The 17,514-nt window shown below is 38.3% G+C and overlaps 1 protein-coding gene across 7 annotated transcripts in view; it reads right to left on the bottom strand.

Annotated features, from left to right (window-relative positions):
• The window catches only part of LOC145458130 (F-actin-uncapping protein LRRC16A-like), a 76,394-nt gene extending 63,213 nt beyond the window's left edge, over positions 1–13,181 (bottom strand). For 5 of the 7 annotated variants that reach the window (XM_080336468.1, XM_080336470.1, XM_080336473.1 and 2 more), the window contains exons 1-8: positions 12,953–13,181; positions 12,742–12,862; positions 10,130–10,310; positions 9,971–10,066; positions 8,189–8,289; positions 5,194–5,244; positions 4,965–5,024; positions 1,728–1,852 (exon numbers count right to left, since the gene is read on the bottom strand). In XM_080336468.1, the coding sequence (XP_080192594.1) occupies positions 1,728–1,852; positions 4,965–5,024; positions 5,194–5,244; positions 8,189–8,289; positions 9,971–10,066; positions 10,130–10,310; positions 12,742–12,862; positions 12,953–13,038 (821 nt within the window). In that variant the 5' untranslated portion in view covers positions 13,039–13,181. Of the gene's footprint in view, positions 1–1,727; positions 1,853–4,964; positions 5,025–5,193; positions 5,245–8,188; positions 8,290–9,016; positions 9,757–9,970; positions 10,067–10,129; positions 10,311–11,088; positions 11,880–12,741; positions 12,863–12,952 lie in introns of those variants that run through there. The other 2 variants (XM_080336472.1, XM_080336474.1) reach the window with 2 other exon arrangements.
• Between the last annotated feature and the right edge of the window lie 4,333 nt (positions 13,182–17,514).

Below are 17,514 nucleotides of genomic sequence, written 5' to 3'. Positions count from 1 at the left end.
CCACAAGAATGCAATATCGAGACTGAACAGGCTACACAGTTTAGCAGCCACGTTATTCAAACTTTACGGCAGTACAACGCTGTGCTCTCTAACATGCGCGACGGTCATAGTTACCACAAAAGAAGTAATATATAATCAAAGAAATACAAATACAACAAACAGTATTAAGGCGATTTTTTTGACACGTCAAAAAAGTCAAAATTTTGTCAAAATTGTTACAAAGTTAAATTTTTTTGCAGCCTGAACTTCGTTGGTATCGTAGATGTCTGCACGGTGAAGTTCTCGTTTGACATTTTACATCTTGTAGCCAACTTTATAGGCCTACCGGTGTAAAGGCCCATTGTCGGTCAAATGAAACAAATAGGATGACATGGTGTTACGCTAAACGTACTCCAATATCTGAACTGAAGCAAGACCACGTAGGCATAGGTTCTTATATCATGAACGCATGATGAAAAATTGTGATGTTATAGATAGCATTGTCAGAATGAAGCAACACGGTTTGTCACCAGAAGTGTACGTACGCACAACTGCAGTGCTTCCAGCCAACAACTGCTGCTGTTGAACGTTCTTCCTCCATTCTTGGCAAGCTACTTAGTAAGGACAGACATTTTCTACCCGAGAATGTAGGAAAAAAAACTGTCCTTGTACTACAACAAATTTTAATTAATTCTACCATAACGCGTGATGTAACTACTGGATTTCTTCATAGGTTCAGATTTCGTTAACATAAAGTTTTTTCATGTAGAGATTTGTCAGTTTTCAAGTCAAGAAAGTTTTTTCAGGCCAAACTACACCGTAAGGACAGACAGTTCCAACCAGAAATGAAAACAAGTAGTACAATTCTAAAATTATGTGCGAAAACACCTAATTTACATACACAAGGTCAATATTTGTCAAAATTAAGTTTGTTAACAACGACAAAATCTTCTGTTTTTTAGGTAAAAAAATCGCCCTATTGATGATATAGCTACTACGTAATAGATATTGGAGCACAGCGAGACACGTTACTAGCTGAAAAACTATCTCCTATTGAAGTTTGATCTTGTGGGGAAACCTCAAGCCGTTTTGTAAGCGTCTCAGTATTGGCAGTATCTGAACCCTTGCCCGTCAATGCAATATGGCCATTGGCCATTCATACCGGCTGATTCTCCTTCGATGGAATGCTGTTGCCATCTCAGAAGCCGGTTCAGCTAGTGAGGTATAGTGATGTTAGGCACAGGAGGATAGCTTTTATAACAACCAAAATATTTGGAAACTGAAATCAATTTCAGTATTTACTTAGCTTTCTTCCGAAATCTAAAATCTGGGGCTGCAAAATATGATCTCGCGGGCCGCGTGTCGGTGACCCCCGTTTTAGACCATGCCTGTTTCATTGCACAAATGTGACTGGATTAATAGATTAGTACATTGTAACAATTGTCTGGTGTGCTATGAGACGACAAATCGAGGTTTCAAGGCCCTCACAAAATAGTATTGAAACTATAATAACTGTTGATAAATTACCTCTTCGTGGCAAGGGCGTATAATTTCAGCACTCGAATAAAATGTTCTCTCACTTAGGCCTAATCAGCTCGAATCATCACAATTAATACTAGATTCAGATTCGAGTGTTCATTGTGACCAGCCCTAGACATAACACACTTGCTGATTGCACGTGAAATCAATTTCCTTCTCAATTCCTAATATTTCTGATTACAACGTGGACTACAAAAAAATAAACTTACGAAAGCTGAACCGCAGGAAATATCGTGCGAAGCGACAGCGCGACCCGCCCGATGATTTGATCAGCGTCGTCGGAGCCAATCATTTGGAAAAAGAATATTTTCCCGTTGTTGATCGAAATAGTCAGCTGGAAAGATAAATATATTCGGTGAGGTTAATTCCAACTAAAGCCGAGATACTTAAGACATCTTATTCAAGACATTTTTGGAGATGCAGAACTTCAAGATACAATTGAATAATATATTCATATTGAAATGAACCTGAAAATTTTCAGCTGATACTCGTCTGGGGTTATTATCGTCAGCAACTAGTAGAGAATTGGAAAGAACATTGTATATCTCTACAATAGTAACACAAAATATTTAATTTAATTGGATTATAATGCGATAGGGATAAACGGGTAGTGTCATGCATTGGCTATTTCCAGGAAAACTATGAACTTGGTAACATTTGGTATTGTTATTTAGTGCCATACGAGGGTTTTAACCAAGTCACAATTTTAATTTTATAGTTTTGACTCAAGTCAAGTCCTTTTCACTTCACCACCGAGTCAATTCCAAGTCAGAGAGCAACGGCCTGAGTCCAAATCATAGAGTTTAGTGTTCAATATTGAGATTAAGGCGGGTTCAACTCTCTTCTGTGATACTCTTGGGTGATATCGAAGGCTACGCATTCATAATATACTCGTTTTTTCCACTCTAAACATGTATATTCAGATAAAATTTTGTCCGTCTATACTTCAAGTAAAGGTCGTGATACACTAGAATTAAATAATGTTATATAGCATGTCTCGAGTCATATGACTTGGTCGAGTCATATGACTTGGTCGGGTCACGCGCAATGACTCGAGTGTAAGTCGAGTCGATAGCCAAATAGACTAAAGTCGAGTCATTTCCATTTTCAAGAAAGTGACTCGAGAGAAGTCGAGTCAACAAAAATTGTGACTCAAGTCGAGTCATTACAACGCTGTGCCTGAATCACATTCGGAACTGTAGGTGATCCGTAAATTTTCATTAATCACTGACCTTTGTGATGCCACATTACTATATAGACGCGTTATGGCATTCCAATATGCATTCTTACGAATTAATGAATAATTGATTAATCACACTAGAAAACGATGAACTATGCAAATCAAAAACGATAGCGACAGAAAATAAAAAATTTGGAAAATTTATGTTCAAATAAATATATTTGCTTTTGATCTGACTAAGGGGAATGACAGCCAAGTCACGTGGAGAAGAAGTCTAGAATCAAGACTCCGTAGATGAATAAAAATTTATAAAAATCATTGAATAAAATCAATATTGAAAAATATCTTCGTTTTGAGATATGTAGCTTATCGAGCTTGAGCAATCCGCTTGCCTCGATTATTCGAAATTTCGTGCGCATGATGTCGTAATTGATGGTATGACGATACAAATTTCTTTTTCTCTACTAGTTGTTGACGATTACCCCTGACGAGTGTCAGTCGAAAATATTTGGGTTGATTTCAATTTGAATATATTATTCAATTGTATATTGAAGTTTTGTACCTCCAACAGTCCCTTCATATCAATATATATGCAAAATTTGAAGAGCAAATAACAACTATTGACATCAAAAACACAGCAAATCACAATGTTTGTCTGCCAATTGATTAGGTTTAATAAATTGGCAAATTCTTATCTCAACACCGATAAAGGTATTCGAATTAAAGAATACATCACACAAGATGTGAATGGGTACATAATTCGATCCAACCTAGCAACATTTCTGGCACGCCAGATTATCAGGCCTATATACAGAAAATTGTACATTTAATGACAGTCTGAAAATGCCTACGTATCGGAAGGAAAATAATCATCGCTGCTCATAGCCTTGGGATATTCTTCACTCCAAAGAAAGTGAAACCCGGTGACATAAGCACCACAAAAATACATCATAACGAGTCCGAGTGCCCGGTAATAAATTATACCTCGTTCACAGCCCAAACTGTTTATGAAAACATAAATTAATCGAGAAATTTCATTGGACGGTAAAGAAAGCACGTTGATTCTGAGCATACTGCGAAAAGTTCACAGGAAGTTAGAATATTAAATCTATTTATTAATGTCAATGTGTGGGCAAAAACTACTATACACTGCTCCAGAAGTGCGTTTCCTTTGAATTCTAGTTTGTCGGCCCCAGGTTCGTGCTTTAAACTGTTACGTCATACGTTTATAAACTCCTAATTCGTAAAATAACACAATCAGAGTACGTGATCAGCAGCCATCGTCACTAACAAACGTTGTTATGTCAGGCAATGAAAGATGCGGCTGAAGGCCGACATTTCAACAAGATTTATTTGTTTACTGAATTCAGTCAGGAGCAGGTCTTTTTAGTTTATGGCGAGTACCGATCACGTCTCCCTGTTTTAAGTATATAATTTAAGTGGGCATTGTGAGCAAAATCATGCATTGAATACATACACTAGGTTGATGCGGTCCAGCTAGCAAAGGCTATTTTGCCAAGCCACACAGAGCTAGGGACGCAGCTTAATATTAGTTGCGCATCGCCTTAGCAAGATGTAACTCACTGCTTTCGATTTAGAAATACAACTGCACGCCACAGAACATAATCTAAACCTTTGTCAAGACCCGCCAGAGTTGTGACCAAGTCACAAGGTTCTGAGTCCCAAGCCAATATCACTTTCATAGTTTTGATTTGCGGCAAGTCGAGTCCGAGTCATGGTGTTGTGACTCGAGTCGGAGTCTAATCATTGTGTTCCCTGTTCAGTTTTGAGTTCAACCCACTTTTTCCAAGTCTGCTCGAGAGATATAGAATGGCTCGCATTCATGATATCATAATTGCCATCAGTCTTAACAGTTTCTGGCCTTGTTTTACAAGTATCAGGACTGATAGACGAAATACCAACATTGCGGTAGCTTTACTACTTCGAAGTTAGAAGTTACAATGAAATGTCTCGGAGTCAAATGACTTGGTTCGAGTCATGTCTATACAAAAATTGACTCGAGCCGAGTCTAGTCATTTTACGCGTTTGAGAAAACGACTCGAGTCAAGTCGAGTCACCAAAAAATCCCGACTCGAGTCATTACAATCCTGCGGCCTGCAAATGTATTCTCTGCTTCACATTTGGCCCCCAGAGAAAAATAATTGCCCTAATATCACCCCTGCCCTAATATAGCCTGAGTGAAAATGAATGTCCCATCACGTTGTGCTGGGGTGAAATTATAGGTAAAATATTTTCAGATACTTACTCTGTTAGCAGTTGGGCTGTCCATGGACTTTATATCCAAAAAATGAAAATTTGTTTCAACCTGAAAACAAATAATAAATGGATGAAATAAGTTTCACTTTAACGATTTGCCCGCAGCAAATAATGAACTTGTGTCAATATCGGACAAAAATGAAGCACGCAACTCAACAAATACATCTGCATACGGTAGTTGCGGAATGCGTATATCAAAAAATGTTACGAACACCCACCTTGAACGGACTCTTCATTCCCAATATCAAGCATCTGTCAGGAGTCAGGGTCTGTGAGATTATAAGAACAGATTTGAATTTAACCAAGATTGCAACTACGATTGAAATTATTAGTATGTGAATTAATATCAAGCTTTTCGTATTCCTGATAATAATTGAGGTCTAGTTTAAAAACAATCCTACACAATGATGAAACTTGGGAAACGAAAAAACTTGAAATTTGAAATATAATTGTTACATCACTTCCCAACCAATGGATTTCTACCCATTGGTGAATCGCGACGAATTTCTAAATGTTACAGTTTTCTATTAAATATATCACAGAGGTCTGGTTTTGGTCGTTATGGAATTCCAGCAATCTTCTAATTGATATGATCGCAATTTTATATGTAGGTCTATAAATGAAAACTTATATGTGGTGCTTGGTTGAAAATAAGTGTACGGTACCTCAATTTCAAGTATTTCTGGACATTTTCCAAGTAGGTATATCAAACCAATCAAGCCTAGACTTGACCTAGTAATACAAGCTTAAGTTTCGCATTAATAGTAAATTGCATGACATGACGTATATACGTTCTATTTTTAATTGAGCAGTATATTCATATTGAAATGAACACGCATATTTTCAGCTGACACTCGTCAGGGGTAATCGTCAGCAAGTAGTAGAGAATTGGAAAGAGCATTGTATATCAACAATCGTATCACAAAATATGTTGTCACCAACATGAAATTTCGTATAATTGGGACAAAGAGAGTGCTTATGCTCAATGTAGCCTACTATTTTTAGATAGTACACAAACTCTTTCTTAATTGTCAATAATTTGACTTTCATTCGTTTGTTCATATCCAATTGTGGGTCGCACAAGGCAAGAACTACAGCACACTAAATCTTCACACTACTTGCATTTTCAAACTAAAACCATTGATAGGCGGCAAAAGGCAGAAACAGCTACAAAGCTGATGCAGTGAAGAATATTGTAATATCACTCTCATTTTTCTGAAATAAAGCTTGGAAACATAGGTACAATTAGACAATGGAGTATGCCGAAGCCATAACACTAATCATGCACAAAAATCTCTCAATCTGCAGCATGGAGCATGAACGATATAAATGATGGTTATTTAGCTGGACTTGAATAATAAAATCAGAGCATCTTGGCCAATCCTGCACCAAGTTGCATGACAACCTATATGCAGCGCTCAGGCATTTTTTCCTGCACATAACCTAATCGACTTCACGAAACAATCTCTATTAACAAATCAATGAGGAGCAAAAATATCTCATCCTTCCCTTCCTGAAATGACGGCCAATATGGAAATCAAACCATGCAAGGATCAATCGAAACGACGCGATTGCATGTTAATGAGAATTCAACAACTTCCTATTATTATTATTATGCTTAATTATAGCTTATGTGGATCAAATAATCAAGTATACGAATCTGAATCAGGTATTATTTCTAATGATTGGAGTTGGTTAGGGAGAGATGATTTTACAAGCACAGAAATTATACACTCCTTGCCATAAATTTACCAACAAGAATTATACTTTTGATACAATTTTCTAACGTAGAATTCACCTTGATTGGTCGTAATGCAGCGTACTAACATGTAGAACAAAGCTATGTACGTTATTGGAATTGACATATCTGTGAAACCGTGATCAACTCACAGCATTGTCGCAAAGTGCAATGAAATAGGTATGATCAAAAAAATTCAAAATTATCTATAATATGACGTAGAACTAGCATTATATTCTTTGTACAATTAAATAGTATATTCATATTGAAATGAACCCGAATATTTTCGGCTGACACTCGTCAGGGGTAATCGTCAGCAACTAGTAGAGAATTGGAAAGAACATTGTATATCAACAATCGTATCACAAAATATGACGTCACCAGCATTAAATTCTTTGTGGTCACATAAAAGGTAGGCCCTACCTATTTCAACAATCGACATTATTCAAATGTTATGATTTCATAATGAGTAAGGCGATTTTATTTGAAATGTCAAAATTGTTTCCAAATTCAAAAAATTTTTGCAACCTGCATTTCGTTTGTTTCGTAGATTTTGCACTGTCGGTGGACTTACCCTTTGACATTTTACAGCTTGCAGCCTACTCTATAGGCCTACCGTTGTAGACGGCCCATTGCCTGCTCATAGTGAACCAAAAACATTAAATGAAACAAATAGGTTGGCATGGTGTTATGCTCAACGTAGCGCAATATCTCAACTGAAGCAAGACTGCGTGGGCATTGCATGGTTCTTATATCAAGAATCGCATGATGAAAAATAGTGATGTAGACACCATTTTCAGAATGAAGCAACACGGTTTGTCACCAGCAGTGTACGCACAACTTCAGTGTTTTGCGCCAACGACTGATGCTGTTGAACGTTCTTTCTCCATTCTTGACAAGCTACTTAGTAAGGACAGACACTTTCTACTCGAGAATGTAGGAAAGTATCTTTCGTTGTACTACAACAAATTTTAATCATTTCTACCATAATGCGTGATGTAACTACTGTAATTCTTTACAGGGCCAGATTTTGTTAAAATAAAGATTTTCCATGTAAAAATTTGTCGGTTTTTGAGTTAAAAAATGATTTTTTCAGTCCAAACTACTTCAAAAGGACAGACAGTTCCAACCCGAGATGAAGATAAGTAGTACAATTCTAACATTATGTGGAAAAGCACCCAATTTGCATACGTTAGGTCAAAATTTGGTCACAAAGTTTTCAATAGTAAAAAAATGTCAAAATTTTGATTTTTAGGTAAAAATCTTCTGTTTTAGGTAAAAAATAATCACCCTATTAATGAGTGATACTCGAACACTCGTGGGCCTATATTCTACACTTTTAACGGTAAATTATAGGCTACTATGAGATGCACTTTTCAAAACATGCACACTGCACAGACAGCCTTTGCAAGCTGACATTAGAGACACAAACTAATATAGATGGATTATGAATAGTTGTCCGTGATATGACGTACCAATACTCTAAACTCCGCATGTCCGCCTTGTGATTTTTCCAATTTCACCATTTTTTTCAATGTAACCTTCATCTTCCGACCGATAGTATCCCGGATCCCTTCTAAAAATGATATAAGTTTGATTGGCTAGTTGATTGTGCAGTATTTTATCCGTTAAGGAAACTTTCACTAAGTCTTTGTGACAAGCGTTTTTGGCCACAGCTTCGTGACCATTCATAAAAGCAACAGTTATATTTATGCTTACAGCCCAACCAGCGTCGTACTACTGAGTAGATACCGAAAATGCTGATATATTCAGCGGAATAAGATATGGTGTCTAACTAAAGGAGTATTTCCAAAACTTGAACATATTTACTATTTACTATGTTTATTTCTGGTCTACCAACTACATATCAAGAGCATATGGCAGTAAACTGTGCTCCCTATGACCTTCAACATAGCCTACACGTTGCTGACTCTGATCCCGGATTGGAATCCCGGTACATTTAGAGTAGGCTAATATATTTGGTGTGCCATGACGGTTTTCGGCGTCACACCTGTGTGTAGTCTGTATAGAATCTTTGGTGTGCAAGAGACACCGATGCCCTATTGGCTCTGATCAGTGATTAGATATGAGTTTCGTGTAGGTTATCCAATGTTTTTCCATATATGTTACAGATAACATGAAATCAAACCCCATCGATCGAGTATAAGAAACACGATCGATCGGTGTTCGTGGGAAACACTTCTCTGTATAAGTAAATAAGGAATTCTCAACAAATTGTGTTGCATCTTCTAAGCAGGCGCATAAACCTATTATTTACAAATTGCTGATTTCTTTATACTCACGCTGTACTTTTGGCGGTACATTATTGGAAAATATGATTTCATCGGATGCCATCTGAAATATTTCGCCTTCAGAGTCCCACAGGACAGCTATTCCGCTCCTAATGCTTATAAATCTCCCTGGGAAATCTCTCGCAATACTACAATCACGCCTCGAACTCGAACAGTCGCGCTCTCACGCAAGTTCACTCCTATTTTCTATTGCTGTGACTGCGACATTGGGAAGTTGGTGAAATGGTAACTATTACAGAATAATATAGTAGATGTCGGACAGGCGAGGAAGTATAAATGTTTGTAAAGTAATGTAATACGTAATCCGACAAGCGCTTGGGCACAATACGAGTTGTAAACAAAACAAACATGATGTGAACTCAAGCGCAGCGTAAGTGATTCACGCCCTCACAAAACCATTATCATGGTTATTCGTTCCTCTTATAAAAATACATCATAGCATGCATCTCGCTCGACGAGCTTGGCCTACTTGTTGACTTGAAAATACATGTTTGGTTTCAAATTGATAGGCGCAACCTGACCGCCGAATAAAGATTAACATCGAAATACTGCTACATCGGGCACTTGACCGATGTGGATACCAGATAGTTAATCACAAAGAATTCTTTGGTTAATCCTATAGCGGGCGACCCGAACACTGATCTTCATCGGAAGCTATTGTCGAGTATGTATGAGTCCGAAAATATAAATTAAAATCTGGTCAGAACACTGCGCCCTCCCCGAAATCACCCTCAAAGTCTGAAATTGGCGTGGTTCCGAACAATCGAATTATAGATAGCCAACTAACCTACGGTTTACGTAGGTTAATTATAATCTGTGATCGGAATGCCAGTCCTTGTTATAGTCATTTCTGTCATGTATGTTATTGAATTTCGCTGTTGAATAAACAGTCACACACACACACACTCTATTAACGACTTTTATTCATCCTCATTTCCAACCTACCTTCTGATCGAATGCCTTGGCTTTCTACCAAAACGTCTTCTAGCATACTGACCGAATCGTCAAAGTAATCACTCGATTTGGATTTCCTTCCTCGAGCTGAGAACGATAACTTAAATTATTCTCCAGAAGATGACTCGGAATATAAACGTGTTTTTTTACCTGTATTCGCTCGCGGGGAGTTCGGAAAAAACACACTCGAATCATCAGATTTTTTGTTTCTTCTTACGGAAAAAAACTTGGCCGGGGATCGCGGTGATATTGGGTTATCTTCTGGGGTTTGAAGAGAAACGCCACGGGGCAGACTTCCTGCGAAATTGCTGACTGAACTCTTCAATTCTCTCTAAGAAAAATATGTATGTAATATGTATAAGTCTACGTAGATTTTCAATCGCATTATAACATCGGTTAAATATAGACTTATATGCAAGCAGTTAGTGCAGGGTTACCATATTTTGGAAATATGAAAAGAGGACACATTTTCAAAATTTTCAGACTTGCAATACTGAAGGAAAATCCTGAAAATGGTAAATCTTTTGCACTTCGTGCCTCGTGGTCGGTTGACTAAAAAAAAGGTCAACTTTACGGCCCATTTCCCGAAATACAGTTTTTCTTCCACTTCATCAGTTGGTTGACTAAAATTATAAAGAATGAGATTTTAATAAGGGCCAATTTTCTGGCTCAGCTCCCGAAATAGCCGCCGGAGAGTTACTTCAGTGCTGATTTACTGTATCTCATTCGAATTTTGCCCTACATTTAACCAAAATTCTCAAAAAAGAGGACAAAATCTCAAAAAATAGGACATTATGGCGTCCTCCGAGGACACTTTCAAAAAGGTCAAAATAGAGGACAAATACTCTTAAAATAGGACGTATGGTAACCCTAAGCAGTATCAGTTTATTAATATTCTCATCATTTCAAAACACCACAATTACGTTCATACAGAACTATTGGTCGCAATAATTCCGCTTTACGTGCTTATAAAAGCGATACACCATTCAATTGCTGTAAAAGCTATTGGAAATACACCGATAGCTTAGTCAAATCAAGTAGGGTATATAGGTGTTTGAGCAGTCGTATTGACACATGGTATCAGAATATCATTTTCACGGTACACTTACGCGATCTAGAGTATGACTGTGAACCCTCAATCTGTTGGTGGAGTCGGATGATAAGAACTGCATTGCGATTATAATCTATACGAACATGCACATTGCACACCAACTTATATTACAAAAACAAATCGTCAAAAATATTGCAGTAAATTAACAGGCGTGGCGTATCACAAATTCTTCCGACATAACATTGGATACAAAGCTAGCTACTCGGCCTCCCACGACTATCTTCAAAGATATTCTCACACTTCAAATTATCTACCTATAACTATAAAGTGGTGCACGGCGATCCGAGTAATAATTGTAATGATTCGAATCGAGAAAATAGTGCTGATATTTTTCTAGTAACGCAAATAGACCCCTTCACACCTAGAGTAATATTTACTAACGAAAGATATAAGTTCACCACTTCATTTCCGTCGTTAGAGTCTCCGAAAATTCGGTTAGCCGAATCTCAATGGCGCAAAACATGTTGCACGAAGCTAAAAATATCGATGTCCCGTCAATAAGTGATTGACGCTCACAATGGCACAAAGCGGGACGAAAAAGTTATAGTCCCAAAATACGAAAATATTTTGGATGACATAGCTGGCCTCATTTTTCCTGTGTGGCAACGTAGAAAGCAACGTTTCAGGTCATTGCTACTGTTGCAGCGTTATAATAGTTGGTACTCGACTCGGAATCGAATCACTATTTCAGTGATTCCCAACCCTTTTCGACTCATCGCCCCAGTGCGATTAGGCTATATGTATCAGCATGCGATAGATAGCACCAAGCAATGTCTCGTACATGACTCGCCTTTACATAGACTATAGGCTACACTCGTCTTACGGGATATATATGCTATCGCACAAGGCCTAAGTCAGTTTGGCAGCACTGGTCTGCGAGAAAAACATCAGTCAATGTGCTAATATCGAAAATATGTCAAATCTGTGCCTCATGCCAAGCCGAAAATAGTCAAGGTAAATGCATCTTAAATCGCTAAATTCATGAAATTTGGCATTAGAATATGCTAGTTGGAAACACTGATCCACGCTTTCACTGCCCACTAGATTCGGCGATCTCTCTCGATACGACTTGAGAACCTGAACTGCAGTCTCCAGACTGTTCGCTAATTACCAACGAATAGCTTCAAAACATTTTTATCGATTGGCCTAAACTCGGCATAAAGGACACATACCGTCCACACACGTACGGTATAAATCTATTACCGTGCTGTTTGATGTTACTCAATGTCGTTTCTTAGAGCATTAGGACGTAGGATATATTTATCGGTGTATATAATTATACCAGGAAGTAATACAAGATGACAGGGCATCGCTTCCATTGTTCCGGTATATAGTTCATATTGCTGCAGAAATCTCATGCGCAGAAACATTAATGGTTAATCGCGATGATGATAACATAGCTTTGCTTGCAATTTTGTTTTTGGAAATTGTTGGAATGTATGAGTCGACAAGGCCATTTATAGTTACCGGTAAGGTTATCTGTATAGTCAGAGGCTATAGAATCAAAGGATAATATGGCATAGGCTGACATCCCGGGAAAGGAAATTGAAGTCAAGCAACACTTATGAGTATTTAAGGTGTCCTTGCATATGAAAATGTGATGAAATTCATCAATATACTGAATGAAATCACATTCTTATTATATGTTCACCCTTAATGTGTTGGAAAGACTTCTGCCTTCGGAGACGTCACTTGGTCCCAGTTTGAACCCGCGTTTTAGTGCGCCGCTGAGACTGATCGTCTCTGGAATTTCTATCATGGATTTGCTGGTTCTGTCAAATATAAATATATATCATTATCAATGTCGACCACATCGCGTCCATGTACGGCAGCGTGCGGTGACACAGTTTCCGAACACTTACGATCTTTGCTTTCGTTTTGCGGAGGATTGCTTCCTCACTTTGACATCCACATCGAAATCAGTAATTTCATCCTCTGAATCGGTCATTATGAAGGTGAACGACTCATGAATGTGTATTTTATATGCTATAACGCAGGACAAGCATGTCACATTCGACGAATACTATCAACAGCTATTAACAACATGCATATTTTGCATACGCTCCTGTTGCAAGTGCACAGTGCACACTTCCTCTCAAGCAATTGGAATTCTATAGTATTCTTCACTTGGAAATCTCAGCCGGCTTGTTATGATTGCAAAGGGAGCGTGCCTCAAAATGTTTAAGAGCCACAGCTATAGATTGAATACCTAACAAAACAGACACGAGTCTAACGCCTATAGCCCGGGATTGTTGATCATCATTGCAGCGCATGTGCATTGTGAAAATATACGATATTTCTACAGATGCCTCACCTCAAGTATAGGTTTCGCCATCAAGCCGCGTCCATTCATGGATCGATTCCGGCTCATGTGAAAAACGAGTGCTCTTATGAATTTTATTGTTCTGATTTCGTTCACAGGCGATAGTGCGATACCGTGTACATTTTATAAGCAAGATGGTATCTTGATCACATGCTGCAATTTAGCCAAATCTCGCGTAGGCTTATTTCTCATTGAAGAAAAGGTAACGATTTGCAAATGCGTGATTGGACTTAAGCGAAAGTACAGTACAATGATTTCGCCGCAGAGAACAATAACTAGCACAGACAATGGGGTAGCGTATAGTTAGTTACTGCAAATTTTCGACTTCTCATACGTTCACTCCATAACGATGGACCCGCTACTCTAACCAGGGACCGGCAACATACGGCCCTCGGGCAGGATCCGACACGCGAAGGGATTTTGAGCGGCCAGCAGGGAGTTTATACCCTGAAAGTGAAATTTTAATTTGAAAATATCGACAAATTTTATGCGTCACAGAATGAATCCAAGTTTGCCAACCTGAGAAAGATGGTCATAGTCATATGAAACTACTTGCTCTGTTCGGGTCTACATACATTTTCGACCATGAACAATGAACATTAACGAGACAGTGCTGCGTTCCAATATAATTGATGTTCACGTACACTGTACAGTCGTTACTAGGGTTTCTACATACGACATGCAGCCAGAGTTCAAAGAACTCGTTGACAACTTTGACCGACCACAGATGTCTGATTGGTGACTTCAACAGCTATTGTTGATAAATTCATTAAATAGCCTACTGTTTTTGGTCTCTATGTGCTTTAAACATACATTAAATACGAGTTATTCCATGCATATAGGTGGATAAATACGCGATTAATGTATATATTTTGTAATCCGGCCCGGCAAGTAATTCATTCTTCATTTTCCCATATCCGGCCCTCCGAACGGAGAAGTTGCCCGCCCGTGTTACACCATGGTATCGTGGCCTACGTATCGTAGTATCTAGGCCTCGATGGTATTGTTAAAAATTCGCTCGTCCCTAATTTCCTCCCAGCTACAGCACCTTCCTGAACAGGGCACGAATACGGGAGCATGTGAACTGTATAACAACATCGAGAGAACATTATAGGAGGTGAAAATTCTCATGTACATCCCGTTAGGCAGATTACGCACGCCGGGCTGCGCTGTAGACTTGCTTCATCTGCTAACGAATTTCCTGTAGCAATCTGATCTGCGCTATTAACGGTTTTTGTTCGTCGACGTGAACTATAGTTGTGTCGAATCCTGCCATCATGCTGTATCAGCATGCCCATGAGGTATGTAACATCTTAATGCTCTTAGAAGACGGCAAACGTAGAGTATGACGCACAGCCGGAACTTTCTCATGAATACTCTTTCCGTATGAGAGACCTTAGCCAAATACTGATTCTGTTATGCTTATAAGCAATATTGCTACGCATTCTATTACCGTGTCGATATTTGAAATTATGTCTCATGCACAATGCACATAGGCTATACTCATCATCTGTAAATCAACTAATCGCTGCATAATCTTAGCACAGTTGTAGAGTGACTATATGATTATATCACAATAGGACCAGTATCGATTGGCCGTAATTTAAAAATCATACGAAGTATTGAATCGTTGACGTGTGCCTTTTCGCGAAGAAATTATAATTGAATAAATGTTTTATCAGAGTCAGTTCAGAAAACCATAGAAAATTTCATGATATGCATGACTGAACGACGTGCATAGTAAATACGATCCACGAGAGTATGACTAAACTAGGTCACTAGGCTACACAATTTGAATGATTGTATAAATTGCATGGCGTATATCTTGAACGACAATAACAGTTTTACCATTAATACATTGTTTCACTTTCAGGCAGATTTGGCAGTTACTTCCGAAAAAATCCGACGGGAGAAATAATCTGCCAAATCCTATTTTACCCTGATCCATTGTGTAACTCAACTGGAATATATTTCCCTGGAATAAATAACCAGAAACGTCGGATGTTCTACCCTTCAACGCGCTGTTATTATACGCTTCGACTTATATTATATTTCATTAAATTATATCTTCTGTTCTGATGTTATCGACCATCTTACTGACTGGTTTCATTCTTTGGTTCTATAATGAATGATTAAGTTATTGATTCACATCAGGAATGTATATTGAAACAGCAGACACAGTATATACTATACTGGGCACTTGATAATTGTTGTATATTTTACGGTTCTCTTTTCTGTCATATTAGAAATGCAATCGGTGCCGCGTTATGGGTATTTGCACAAACATGAATGTGCAAAACCAAAAAGCACATTGTTTATATGAAACGAGTTTAGCGTTGTGCATTACGAGCAAACGGGACTCCGTAATTCCATTTTAATATAGACCCGCCTTGAAAGTTAGTACCAAAATTTTGAATTAATTGAGACGACTCGATCGTTGACAAGTCAACACGTAAACGTTTGGGAACGGCTGTACTATACAGATATGCCATGACGTAGACTTACGGCTGACGCAATGTGACGTGAACTATGATACTTCTGCACTGACACAATACCAATGACAGAAGAATTGGTCATGCCAGTAAGCAATACATTGTTACAGCATGGGCAATGCTTGGAAACCAAAAAGGTTGGATTATCATATTCACGACCTCTAACCATATATAGGTCTAACCATACACATTCGCGTCCGCAGTAACCAACATGTTACCAATAGCTCAGTAAGTAGCAAAATTTAGTACAGATAATTCTGTTGCAGTTCTAATATTATCCCCCTGCACTAGAAAAGCTTCTTCATTTCAATTTTTTGACCCGATAGGCTTCTTCTTGCACCATCTGCATGTCCAATTCCCATGTATTTTACCATGCCCTGACGATAAAAAGGTCTAAAATCCACACGCATTCAAGGTCCTAGTCCCACACGCGTGGTTACGCGGACAAATTGTGCTATAGGTTTCGCTGAACGACGCAGGCGCGATTCATACGCAGATAAATTTACTGTCATGGTGTAAGAATTATGCAATCAAATTTGACTGAGGAAACCTATACAAGTAAGAAAAACACTTTTGCACTTCATCTTGGAGTAATCACATTGTCTTTTAATGCCACGATATAGAATGTGATGTTAGCGGTGTGAACTAATCGAGGATACACCCTTTAATGTTCGCACCTGCCTATAGTTTGCACAAAGCTATCGATGCTATGCGTTGCGTAGGCATGTTTTGAAAGTATCCTCAACGGAAGTATACCTGAGTATTCTGTCTACTTTCATTTCTATGCTGGACATCTTGCTTTAGGTCACTCGTGTTCATTAGCTCCACATTATCTAAACTATAAGATTCACGGCAGAAAACCTGGCGCACCATTCCTTACTTTCTTCTATAGAATCTAAATTTAATGAAGTGACTACGAACGATTGAGTGTTTGTTTTTGTTGCGTAGACGAATTGCTGCCACCTACGTTTCCTCGTGATGCGGACTAGCACAACACAGTCTTCGTTTTATCGACGCAGCACATTTTATCGAGTTGTTCTGAAGCTTACTGAGGCAGCGTGCACGAAACACAACACATATGATGCACGTTTTCAATAAATGCTAATTTTGATAGATGGTGGTTTGATAAATTAACCAGCCAGGTCATTTGAAGCGGCCCGCAAGATTCTTAATAGTTTTGCAAGTTTTTAGACCAACAACAAGGTGTTATATAATACTACACTTTACAAGCATACTGTATATCCACTATCCAGCCCCGAGATTGAGTTTGAAGTCCCTAAAGTAAATGAAGATGGAATATGGGACCGACTCATAAAAACCGATTTATTAGTTCCGCTGATCATTCATGAATAACGGCGAATATTGCAATCAAATGATAAAAATTGCGTAACTTCTTAAATTGAATACTCCTCATTGTTGTTTAAAACCACCACAAAACAACGCGGCCTATAATGACTGGCTTTGTGGCTTCGTGAGTGTATATTCCAGTGACGTGATTCATCGACTCCCATAAACGTGGGAATACACATAGCCTACTTTGTTACAGACTATCTCTGGAAACGACTATGCTAAGGTTATTTCAGAATTTATCACCACCTTATGATTCACA

This window comes from Botryllus schlosseri, chromosome 15 (assembly GCF_051294905.1).
Source record: "Botryllus schlosseri isolate E-star chromosome 15, Bs_hap1, whole genome shotgun sequence".
In the NCBI taxonomy this organism is placed as follows: Eukaryota; Metazoa; Chordata; class Ascidiacea; order Stolidobranchia; family Styelidae; genus Botryllus; species Botryllus schlosseri.
This window is presented reverse-complemented; position numbering and strand designations above follow the sequence as displayed.